Here is a 12710-nt window from a genome sequence, read left to right as displayed (position 1 = left end):
TTTTTTTGTGTGTGTTTTGTTTTGTTTTTGGTTGGTTGCAGGGTTTGAACTCTAGGCCTGGGTGCTGTGCCTGAGCTCTTCAGCTCAAGACTATCACTCTACCACTTGAGCCACAGTGCCACTTCTGGTGCTGAGGAATCGAACCCAGGGCCTCATGCATACAAGGCAAGCACTCTACTTCTGAGCTACCTTCCCAGCCTACCAGAGAACATTTTTAAAGTGTGGGATGTAGCCATCCCTACCCTTTCCTAAACTCCTGATCCAGCTACCAAAATGCTGCCAATGTAAGCTTTATGCTTTCAGATAGAAGTTTGGAAGAGTCTTCTTCATGGAGTTTGATCAGCTCAAAAGCCAGCTAGATTGTTTACTGAGGCCACTATAATTTCAGTTACTGTTGTTGCTCTTCTTTGTCTAGAATCTTCCCTGAGATTCTGGATTGCAAGGGCTGCTTTGTAGTCTTCCTATCTGACTATGAGAACTGTTTGTTCTCTCTCTACTTCTCTCTCTAATATTTGTTTGTGAGAACTAGATGCCATTTTAAGACTGTGTGTTCTTACTGAAAGAGCTCAGCAGATTTTATTTTTCACACTCAGGGCATGATAAGCAATTTTGCTTCTGCATACATAATTCCAGATGACCTCTTTGCTTCCATTAATCTTCTCATTCTTTTCTTTTGTTGACTTTCCAGTTTGCTTTCTAAATTTAAAACATTCTTGTTGCACTTTGGCTACCCCTTCTCCAATATATACACTCAAAAGAAGTGCTATCCTGCTTCCAACAGAACAATTACTAGTTAATTGAAGATTTCTTCTTTCCTGCCATGATTAGGAATTTTTTGAGACATATGGGCTGTGTTAAGACAACTTTTGTGAAATTTCCAGCTTTTGGAGATGACACCCAGCTGCTGGGAATGGGAAAAATCTGAATACCAAACCCAATGATAGTCAAACTTTTACCCAACATGAATAGCATTCATGAAACCAAGTAGCTTTAGGAAAAATTAAAAAATGGAAAAGAAGAGATACAGCCTCAGCCTCCCCTTTTGTCAGTTGTGTCCAAGTTCTGGATCAATATCATATTCAAATCCAAAGCATCCTATTCCTTATTTTTTTTTTGCAACTTGAACATTTTTAATCAATTTTAAATATTTGGACATCTGCCACGTCCACCCTATCATTAATTTGCTGATGTTCATTTGTCATTTTATTTCATGGCTGTGTTCTCCTTGCAAAAAAAAAAAAAGCAAAGATTTTTTTAAAAATGGAGTGTTTGGGAAATAGCCCTACATACCCCTGAAGGAGACCTTTCAGTGATCAGAAGGGCAGATCTAGGTGGGGCAGGTAGACACCTGTCTTTTGATCTGCTTCCTTTTGCCATCAGGCAAAATTGGTTTTCACTGGTCATCATTTCTTGTCACCCACTATCTGATTTTATATTGCACAAAGCAACATGCAATTAATCATCAAATTAGTGATTGGGACTAAGACTATTTTGGGCTTTGAGGGGAATTTCAATTGTTGTGGGCGAGAGTGAGGAAAAATACTATTGTCATTATTTGTTGCATGGTTCTTTTAGCAACTTGGTAAGAACAGGGACCTGGCATCTCCTATTGATTGTTTTCTTCCAAGTGTCCATTACAGTGACCTCCACATATGTAATCAATAAATATTTGCTTTTGAAAGAAAACTTCATGAGAAATGAGTCCTTTCCTGTAGCTCATTTCCTCTCTTTAAAGATGAATGATATTGGAGTAGGAAAGTATATTCTGATTTGAGAAAATAGTGGTATTTTGGTAGGGAGAGATAAGATGTGTTTAGGAGCTAGGAAATAGCTGTAGCAGGAGCTATTAGGAGACAGAATCGCTAACTAGATGCCAAACTATGGGGTACCTCTACATCAAACTTAGTGCTTTGACTTTTTGTCCTAAATCTGAGTGTTGAACCATAGAGTGTGATTAAAACAAGACAAGAACCTTGGGAAAACAGTTTAGGTAAGGGAGAAGACAGAAGGCATGGAGAACAATTGAGAAGCTGTTACCACCAGGGGAGGGAAAGTATACGCAGAAGGAACACTCTCTTCTAGGGATGTGATTTCCCATTATGAACCAAAATTTCATAGACTTTCATAGAGGGAACAGAATATTTCAATGCTGAAGCCACTGCTGAGAGTGTAGTGCTCAAGGGTATGGCCGTTCAGAGAGCTTGCCTCATGTCCTTCTTGTTCCAAAAGCACAATGGGGAGATAACAATGCTCAGAGACATAATAGTTTGGGTTTATTTAGGTACAACATCATAAGCACAGCTGTAAGGCCTAACAATTCTTTGTTAACAGTAATTACCATTTGGGCATGTGGTAGGACACGCCTGTAACTTCAGTACTGGGGAGGGCAGAAATAGAGATGAAATCTGGGCTCATGAGTTTGAGAACAGTCTGACTTTCATACAGCGAATTTTATGCCAGCCTAGTCTACATAGTGAGAATCTTGAGATACATACATACATACATACATACATACACATCCATACATACCACACACATCCCTCACCAAACTAAAAATAACAAAACAATTACTTGTGTGGGGGTTCCTATGTTACCTTTATAACAAGGAAACTATCTATGAAACCCATGAGAAACATCCTCAGCTACTAAGTTACTGAGTCCCACAGCTGGGGTCAGATATGTATATTCATTACAGAACTGCTAGAATCTGAGACATAGGGAAAAAAAACATCCATTGGTTTGGGGGAAGTTTGGTGCCTAATATTTGTCAAATCAAGGCATTTTTAGAGCTATATGGAAACTCGATATCATTTTACTTCAATCTTTCAGCAGTCTACTCCTGAGTTTTTCTCTCTATTAGGTGCAATTGAACTTTCTCTGTCTTTGAAACCTAGTGAAACTTTAGAGGTTCCTGACTGGTAGAGGTTACCATCAAGGCAGTGTGATGAAGTAGGTGTTGGGCATTTACTGCCTTTTCTGAAACAGAATTTCTCTCTGGGTAGGTTTGTACTGAAAAAAAAAGTCCAGGGACTGTGAAGGTGGCTCAGCGGTAGAGTGTTTGCCTTGCATGCATGAAGCCCTGGGTTCGATTCCTCAGCACCACCTAAGCAAAAAGAAAAAAGCCAGAAGTGTTACTGTGGCTCAAGTGGTAGAGCACTAGCCTTGAGCTGAAGAGTTCAGGCCCCACAACCAGACCCCCCCCCTAAAAAAAAAAGTCCAGAAAAGAGATGAAAGAGAGAAGACTCAAGCCACTCCTAAAAATAAAAATATAATTACACTCAAGTCCGCGACAAAGGCTTGCTTGCTTTATTCAAATACTTTCTGCATGTCCCTTGGAAGGTTTCAGATCAGGAGGCAGGTGCATATGAAAGAACAAGGTTGATGGCATGTCCAGGTCACAGATACAAGACATGCTCCGAGTTACTTCAGGGAGAGGTCAGATTAAGAACAAACATTCAAATCTCATTATAATCAGATCCTGGGCAATTAAAAATAATTATCTTTTTCCTAGGTGACCTTGCCGGATATATAAGCTAGAATCTAGTCTAAATAAAGCTAAATTGGAGAGTCTACATGGAACTGTTAAAAAAAAAAATAAAATAAAAGAACAGTCCAATCAACCCCAGTGACTTGTTAATCCAATTAGTGGCTTTGGAGAAGAATAATCAAAAGTTAAGTGCATTTCCCACTTTCTACCATGATATGACATCCTACTTCTATAGTTTAGGCTTCTTTAGATGAGAAAGAACAGCAGACACCTTGAGGTAAACAAGATTTTAGCCTCCCCTAGGGAGTGCAGTTCTATACTATCAAATCCTCACTCTTCAGTTGCTGATAATGACTAAATTATAGCTCTTAGCCAATTCTCTGGGTAGAGTTCATCTTCTACTTTGAAAGATTCTTTCACTGCAATGCAATTTCTGCTTTTTTTTTTTATAAAGGTACTGAATTCTTTATTCTTTTGGTTATTTTTTGGCTCTCTTATAGTGAATATAAACCTTCCTTTCTCACAGCCCAATTACATTCCAAATGTTGGATGTAACATATCATCTTGAATGATCCCAGCCACAGGATTTTATGTTGGAAGGAAGGATTATGTCAGTATTAGCATGAGCTTGGTGTTGTTGGTTTTCATCAAAAAGATGTCTTAAAAAGACAAGGTTACTGGGTAGTGCTAGCTCATGCCTATAATCCTACTACTCAGGAGGCTGAGGTCTGAGAAGTGCAGTGTGAATGTCTGTAAAACTGTCTTCAGGAATTAACCGCCGAAAAGCTGGAAGTAGAGCTGTGGCTCAAGTGGTAGAACACTGGTCTTGAGCTGACAAAGCGAAGAGACAGTACCCATACCCTGAGTTTAAGCTCTAGTGTAGGCGTGACATGCACACAAACACATGCACACACGTGTGCGTGCACACACACACACAGACACAAGACAAGGTTGTAGGAGTGACAGCAGTGTTTAGACTTGAACACCCAATGCAATCTGTACAAAGAGTAGTTGGGGTTTCTGTTTGTATGTTTGTTTATTTTGAGACAGAGTATCTCTAAATAAACCAGGCTGACCTTGAACTCACAATTCCCAGCCTTCCCAGTGTTGAGATTACAAACTTATGATACTTTGTCTGGTTGGAGTTTTTGGTTTTGTTTGATAACCAAATAGAGCTGCCGTAATTAAGGTACATCTAGGGGACACAGGAAACCTAACATTGAGATTTGATATCTGATCCTAATTGGCAAAAATTACATTGATTTGAACATTTCTATATGATTTTAAGTGATTGTGCTGAGGCAATTTTATTCATACTTTCAACATTATTCTTAAGTATAGAGAAGCAGATATCATACTTTAAATCAAGAGAATTGAGTGCCGTGCCTAGAGTATAGAATACTCAACTTTTAACTTAGCAAACTTATTTCTCTTTTTCTGAAAAAATTAATGGATCCTAGAATAACATACAGGCATTTTCTTAAAACAAACACATAAAAGACCAAGGGAAACAGAAAACTATCAAATCTTATGGTAGTTCACTGTAGGAGAGAGCAATAATCATCTTTTATAGAAATCTTTTCTTCAGTACCAAGGAGCAGAGCAAATAAACAGATGTAATTCCCCCTGATTTATTAAATCGCTTGTTCTACATATAATTGAGGGCCCAGACAGACACTGCACAGAACCTGGAGCAGGAAGTACCACAGGGACATTTTCACTGCAGTTGAAGAACTAAGCCACACATGAAAAATGAAATGCAAAGCAAGAATAAGTGCAAAGTGAACTGTACCAGGGTTCAGACGAAGGCAAGATTAAATAAAGATGTACTGGTAAAGGATGACTTCAGCACAGTGACAAACTTTGAGTGTAGTGCAAAGAAGAAACTGAGGACAGCAGACAGATGTAAAGACAGAGAAGTAGAAATGCACACACCATGCTGCATAGAGTCCTTGTTAGCCACAAAGAGCAGGCTCCTGTTGGAAAATCGTAAGATATGAGAAAGATGAGCTATTAAGCTATTGAATGGTTTTGAACTGAGATAGCATAATAATATGGTGACAGTGCCAATTTTGGGAGGAAATAGAATGACAGTGGGTGGGCTGATTTGTTTCCGCAAAGTAATTGTAAGATCTAGACTTTGGTGAGGGCCCAAGCAAAGATGATGCCAAATGCAAAGTGACAATTCAGGGGCTGGGAAGGTGGCTCAGTCGTAGAGTGATTGCCATGCATGCCTGAGGCCCTGGGTTCGACTCCTCAGCACACATAAGCAAAAAGAAAAAAGCCGGAAGTGGCTCTGTGGCTCAAGTGGTAGATTGCTAGCCTTAAGCTGAAGAGCTGAGGGACAGTGCCCAGGCTCAGAGTTCAAGCCCACCACTGGACCCCCCCCCCAAAAAAAGAAAAAAAGTGACAATTTATGCAGACAGCATTATGAAAGAAGTTTATAAAAACTATTGGTCATTTGGTTGGACAAGGTAAGAACTAACTTTCTCATGGCTGAGTGAAGTCTATACTTTAGTACCACCTTCTTGATGAAGACATAGCACATTCTTAACTAGCTATTTCTCAGATGGAAAGTAATGAAAGTAGATTCAGGGTTCATATTTAGCTATGTTTTAGCAATGGGTTGGAGCCAAGGAGTCTGACATTAGTTCAGACTTTAGAACTGACTTTTTCTGCTATCCAGGGTTAGATGGAGCAGTCTGTTGACCAACCATTTTAGAAAGTGTGTTCTGTGGAATATTAACCCCCAGAGATTCTTTTAGGAAAAGATTTTACAATTAAACATGCCAATCAAACATCAAAAACTCTACTTGAGATCACTGAATTTACTATCTCATCAAAAGCTTCTCTTTTGGTACTGGACACTAATATATCCCTCAGAACTAAATACCAAGGAAGGGCTAAACTAGGCACCCTTTCCCCTTTTACGCTCCTAACCAAATCATTACCTATGATTCTGTAATGTGCACGACAATCTATAGTAAGATAAGGATACAAGAAATGAAAGAACAAAAAAGGGGGAAAGGGATTATCAGATAAGTCAGTACTAGTCAAATAAATTTATTGAGATATGAGCAGTTGTTGTGAGGTAAAGATTCATTACAGAAAAACTATATTATAATCTTAGTATGGACTCCGGGTATGGAGGCCAGAATGGTTACCATCTCTCTCTTACAGTATTTTAAGTCTGACCCTGCTAGAGAAAAAGATGGCGTATCTATACAGATTTACAATTTCTGCTTTAGAATTGGTGCTTGCATTATCCTGGGGAATTCTAACCCCAGGTAGAATAACACAAGGCTCAAAGAACTTTTCTAGATTCATTGCTTGGCTCTAGCTGCAACAGTTTCCTTGGATAAGTCAGACATCCTAATGCCTTTGACATTGTTCAGAACAAACCCACTCCATGAGTTCTTGGTGAACACTGACAGACTAAGAAATATTTTTTCTTAGTGCATGAAATATAAATGTTACAACCAGTAGTAGGAGGAGATTATTCTTAAACAAAAGGGAGATTGCAAACTATTTCAGTTATAAAAATCCTTATGGCAGAATGAAAAAAATAGGCAACATTGACCAAGAAGCATTGCACTCATAACTTGAATTATGGAATTGTAATCACTTGTTACAACTACTTAATAGTAACAGCAACAACAACAATGATAATAAAAGGAAGTTGGAAATTTAAAAAATCTTATGGTAGCTGGGTGCTGGTGGCTTATGCCTGTAATCCTAGCTACTCAGGAGGCTGAGATCTGAGGATCATGGTTCAAAGCCAGCCTGGGCAGGAAAGTCCATGAGACTCTTACCTCCAATAAACCACTAGAAAACTGGAAGTGGTGCTGTGGCTCAAGTGGTAGAGTGCAATTCTTGAGCTGAAGAGCTGAGGGACAGTGTCCAGGCCCAGAGTTGAAGTCCCAAGACTGACAAAAAAAAAAAAATCCTATGGTAATTGTTTCCAAAGCATGCCCATACTCCTTGACTGATTTTGGTCTTCAGGAAAGTCCTCTGGGGGAAGTGGGGTTTGCTGGTGATATTTTACAGATGTGAATATCACCATCACTATCGACCACATCATAAAAGATAATATTTTTCCAAGTTTGTATTAAATTTGTGTTGTTTACTTATATTGTCTCATTAAGTCTTCATAGCAGTTCTGTGAGTTACGAACACATTGTAATTTCCATCATAGAGCCAAGAGCCCACAGGACAGAGCAAAACCTTAATGGCATGGTATAGAAGTATGCTATATCTGTATGCATGTTACCTAACATATATAACATGCTTATATAACCTAGCATATATATACATAGTTTATATATACATATATACATATGTAACCTATGTAAGTATATAACAGGCTGTTATAGATAACATATATATGTATGTATATATATATATATATATATATAACACATATATATGAAAATGGTGTAGTGAAACTCACTGAAAACTATTAAAAAGGAAGAAGAGAAGGAGGAGGAGTTAAAGAAGAATAATATAAACAAGGTAAATTTCATCAAAATACATCCTTGCTATAAATATAATAGCAAAAGTCTCTTTGTACAATTACTTTGTAATGTTGGGATCTTCTCAGATTCCCTTACCCCAGACTTGTCAGAAATAGTTACAGAGTAATCAATTAGTACTACCTCCAAACTTCTCCAGCTCCTGACCTACTCTAGAGGCTTAGTGCTTTCTCTGTGGTACCAGGTTGTTTCAGGCTGCCTAGATCCTGTGTATGCCATTAATACTTAATCATTCAGCTGGACTCTAAATCAGAAGTGGGCAATATTTAGCTTTTGAGCCAACTTTGGTTCTCCCCATGCTCTGGTGTGTGTGTGTGTGTGTGTGTGTGTGTGTGTGCGCACACACACACACACGCACATGTGTGTTTGAACTCAGGGTCTCAAGTTCTTGCTTGGATTTCTTTTTGCTTATGGTTAGTGTTCTACCACTTGAGCCATGCCTCTAATTCCAGCTTTTCTCGGTCAGTTGGAGATCAGTGTCTCATGGATTTGTCTGCTTAGAGACAGCTCTGAACCATAACTTCAGATCACAACCTCCTGAGGAGCTAGGATTATAGGCTTTAGTTATTTTTAAGATAGAATCTCACATTTTTTTTCCTAGCCAGCCTCAGAAGACAGCCTTGTCACCTGTTCCTACCACCTGGGAAAATCATAAACCACCATACATGGCTTATTCTTTAAGACAGAGGATAGTGAATGAACATTTTGCCCAAGCTGGCTTGAAACTATGATCCGCCTGTCTCTGCCTCCCAAGTAGCTTGGATTACAGGCATCAACTGACCTATATTTACATGACTAGAAACTATAAATAATAACTTTTGTGATGTAAAATTATATGAACCACAAATTTTAGTGTCAATTAATAGGGTTTTATTGGACCACTCCCATAGCTTACTCATTTATATGTTATCTAAAGCAACTTCTATATTGCTACCAGGATAGAGAGACTACTGTATGGCCCAGAATGCTGATTTCTGGTTCAAGTTCTCAGGGACAAACACCCAAGGACACCCAAGGACACACTCTCAAGGACTCTTAAAGACAATTTTTTTTATCTTTTCAAAGAAGAAAAGAATCAGAAGACATGCATTGTACACAACTTGCCAAGAAGGAATTAACACAAATTCAAGTCTAGTTCCCAGTTCTGCGATCCAGCAGCTGCAGAGACATCTCTTCCCAAACAATGTAGCATTTCCTGCTTTGATTTGTACCACTTGCAAAACAGAGTGATTGTACCAACTTGCAGTTGGATTGTGAAATTTGAATGCAGTATAGGTATGAAGCATTAAGCAAATCATAGGAGCCATTGGGTAAGTAGATGGGTTTCTGGGTTCTTTTGATGATAGCTGAGAGATAGGCAGAATGAAATGAAAACTACTATGAGGTGGACAGAATGATAGGATTAAAGTGGTACATGAAGTTTCCAAGTGAACTTCACTAACAATGAACCTTCCCCATACTGACAGATGGAGCAATTACAACCCACAAAGCCCAGCTATTCCATCTATAAGCAATGGATCTGATCATCTTTAGACTCCATACCCAAACTTGGAGCACTTTCAAAGTGTATGAGAAACAAAACAGGCCTTTCTGTTTCTCTTCTACCTATGTACAAGATAGCCCCAATCCAGTCTTCTTAAGGAGCAAAAGTAATTGTTTTTCCTTCACGCTAACAGAACATCTGAGATTCAGTTTAATTGGCATTTTATCTCCTCTTTAGTGACTGGCACACCAAAAATATCCTCAAATATATTTTCAATTTTATCTACCCACCAAAGCAACATTTTTCTTCTTTCCCTCAGAACACATTGCCAAGAAGATTGCAAAGCTAAATGTAGGATGGTTTACCTCAAGATCTATCTGCTAAGGAGTATACTGAAAAACGAATCTTCTCCAGATTAGGTAACCAGGAGAACTTAATCTTCACAACTCCTAAACAGCCATCCTCATTTCTCTGACGAGCAGCATGCCTGTAGTGTATGCTTTCTTTCTGTGCCTATTTCTTTTTTTTAGCAATATTGTCCTCTACTCTGTACTCCTCAAAAAGAGTTGACCCAAAGCCAGCCTTTATCATGAGTTTGACATTTGTTTCTGGTACTTATCTGACATACCATCTCCACAATCTCTTTCCATAAAATTTCAATAGCTCTTTCAGTGGTTGCAAAATGCTGTTGGGGAGAGATGCATTTATACCTTAGTCTAATTAAATCACTTATACCTTAGTATAATGAAAAAAGAAACATACACCTACTTTTACCACCCTCATCCATACACATACACTGCCTGCAAGTTTTGGGTATAAGAATAAACATTTTCCTTCCTCTCACTCTTTTCCTTCCTCCCTCCCTTCTTCCCTCCCTCCCTTTCTTTTTTCTTTTTATCCAGTGTTTTTTATGTAGAGTAGAAAAAAAGATCTTTTCTATTGAAGACATATCACCTAGCAGGAATCCTAGCGCAGAAGAGAGTTTTGGGAGTAGACAAATGTCATCCTCAAATTAAATCTTATTAGGGACCGTTAACTTTAGTAACTGAATGGGACATTTGGCCCACAAGGATACATAGGAAGAGGTTGGGCAGGTCTTTGAGAGGTGGAAATTAGGGATGGGTGGGAGAACGTATACCTTTTAGTGTTCACAACAATCAAATCCAGCAGATTGTTTAAAATTGCTTTAGAAGTACAGAAGCTGGGGCTCAGGAGACCCAATTACTCAGTAATAAAAACTGTTCCAAGTACTCAGTAGCAAGTGACTTCTCACAAGAGCTCAGGGTCAAGGCTTTCTCCTGGCTTATAGGTGACCTAATAAACCAGACTGTCATCTTTTTCCATAGGCACATTTTTTTCAGCATAATCAGGACTAATTGTCTCATGGGAGACAGTGTAGCCAAAACACAGAGACGGCCAGCTATTTCCCAAGTCTCTGTAGCTGCCTCTGCCCTGAAGATGAGAGGTATGCTTGGGAAAGGGCAAGCAGACAGCCAGGTTGCTGCTTTTTGATTCTGAGAAAAAGCTGAAATGCACTAACAACACTGATGGAGTAACTTGCGAACTGGAAGGATGACTGTGTTCTTATCAATAATTTTAGGCAACAAGAGTGGAAATCGGCCCCCAGCCCCAGTAGTGGTTTCTGTTTATAATCCTTACCATAAAGTCATCTACTTAATGAAGAAGTGAGCAAGACATATGGGATTGGGGAAAGTGCTTGAGCCCAAATGTCTGATGTCTAGTCTGAACTCTACCTCCACTCATTTGTGAGTTCAGATTCCCAATTTGTAAAATGGAGAGAAACAATAAGATGATATCCACTTTCTTGTCCAACTTGAAGACACTGTTGGCTTCCTGTTAAAATAGTTCACTAAGAATCTAAAGTTAGCGCCACACTTTTCCGGCTGTTTGAATGATTTTTCTAACTTTCTCCCTCTGCTTTCTTCCTTTGTTTCCCCATCCTTTCTTTTCCCCTCTCCTCTTCTCCACCTCCTCTTATTTCAGGAAGCAGAATCCCACTTCAGGAACTATTTGTTGATGCTTTCAAAGCTACAGAAGCTCAGGCATTCTCCAATACAGTGTCCCTAGGAGATAGATATTATGTATTCAACTTATATCAGCCAGCTTTCTCCTTCTGGCTCTAGGTCTCCTAACTTTTCTGTGTTGCTTTCTTTCTTCTTCTTCTTCTTTTTTCTGGTTCTGCTAAAGAGAGTGTGGAATTCTTGAGTGAATGTTTTTAAAAGACTAAAAATCTCCTCCCTTTACCTTTGGATTCAAGTTTCCACAGTAAGATCCTTGGAAAGCCACAGGGCAAGAAGCTTCAGCTGAGGAAGTTTGTTTAATTCAAGCCTTTGGTCAAGGCAGAAATATTTCAGCCCCACAGATAGCAAGCAGCCTAATGCAAAAATAATAATAGTTCTCTGTACACCGATGTCAGCCACGCAGCTGTTCCCGCTCTGATACTCACAGTTCGACTGCATTTCGGGGGAGGTCGGGGGGAATCTCTGTCACCTTGCTGTCTTGGCAGAGGAAAACTCTGTTAGTGCACTGACACAGGCGATGCTGACATCCAGATGCCAAGCTCAGGAGTGCCACCCAAGAGACCAGGAGCAAGGCCATGCTCATTTCTCCGTTCACTTGCTGTCCACTTGCATTGGCAGCAAGCAGCCTCCACAGATTTCAGAGGCTCCACAGAGTGTCCTGGTGAGAGGAGATCTGTCTTGAGAACTGGCAAGGTCACGTGACCTAAACCAAGGGATTCTTTTTTTTTTTTTTTGGTCATTTCCAGGCTAGTAAAATTAACGTGCGCTAGCAGTGATTTCCAAGTCAGGATAATCAGATAATCTACTCCCTTACCTTTCAAGATCTGGTTTCTTACACCTGACCTGAGGAAGACACAAACAGAGCCTTGATCAACGACTGAAATAGTTTGCCTGGTTCCACTGGACGATTGTCCTCACTAGTCATCATTTTCTTCTTAACCCAGACAGGACTGACTTTCTCCTTCTAAAGCCCGTATAGTGTTGTGTATCACTGGGAAGGGTACTAATCAGAAAAGGGGTGTGGTCTTGCCTCAGGCTTCAGCATCAGTATTGTCCTCTGACCCAACTGATGCCTGATATTCTGGATTGAAGTCATGAATATCTTTTTTCACTGTCCTTCGTAGCCATACATGGCAGATATAAGCCAGTGGGTGAGCAAGGTCTAA

At 39.4% G+C, this 12710-nt stretch overlaps 1 protein-coding gene across 2 annotated transcripts in view; it reads right to left on the bottom strand.

Moving 5' to 3' along the window:
* Fshr (follicle stimulating hormone receptor) overlaps positions 1–12121 on the bottom strand; it is a 156890-nt gene extending 144769 nt beyond the window's left edge. For both annotated transcript variants that reach the window (XM_042675501.1, XM_042675502.1), the window contains exon 1: positions 11970–12121. In XM_042675501.1, the coding sequence (XP_042531435.1) occupies positions 11970–12121 (152 nt within the window). The remainder of the gene's footprint in view (positions 1–11969) is intronic.
* Between the last annotated feature and the right edge of the window lie 589 nt (positions 12122–12710).

Source organism: Dipodomys spectabilis, unplaced genomic scaffold (genome assembly GCF_019054845.1).
Source record: "Dipodomys spectabilis isolate Male_0828 unplaced genomic scaffold, ASM1905484v1 ptg000026l, whole genome shotgun sequence".
NCBI classification, from domain to species: domain Eukaryota; kingdom Metazoa; phylum Chordata; class Mammalia; order Rodentia; family Heteromyidae; genus Dipodomys; species Dipodomys spectabilis.
This window is presented reverse-complemented; position numbering and strand designations above follow the sequence as displayed.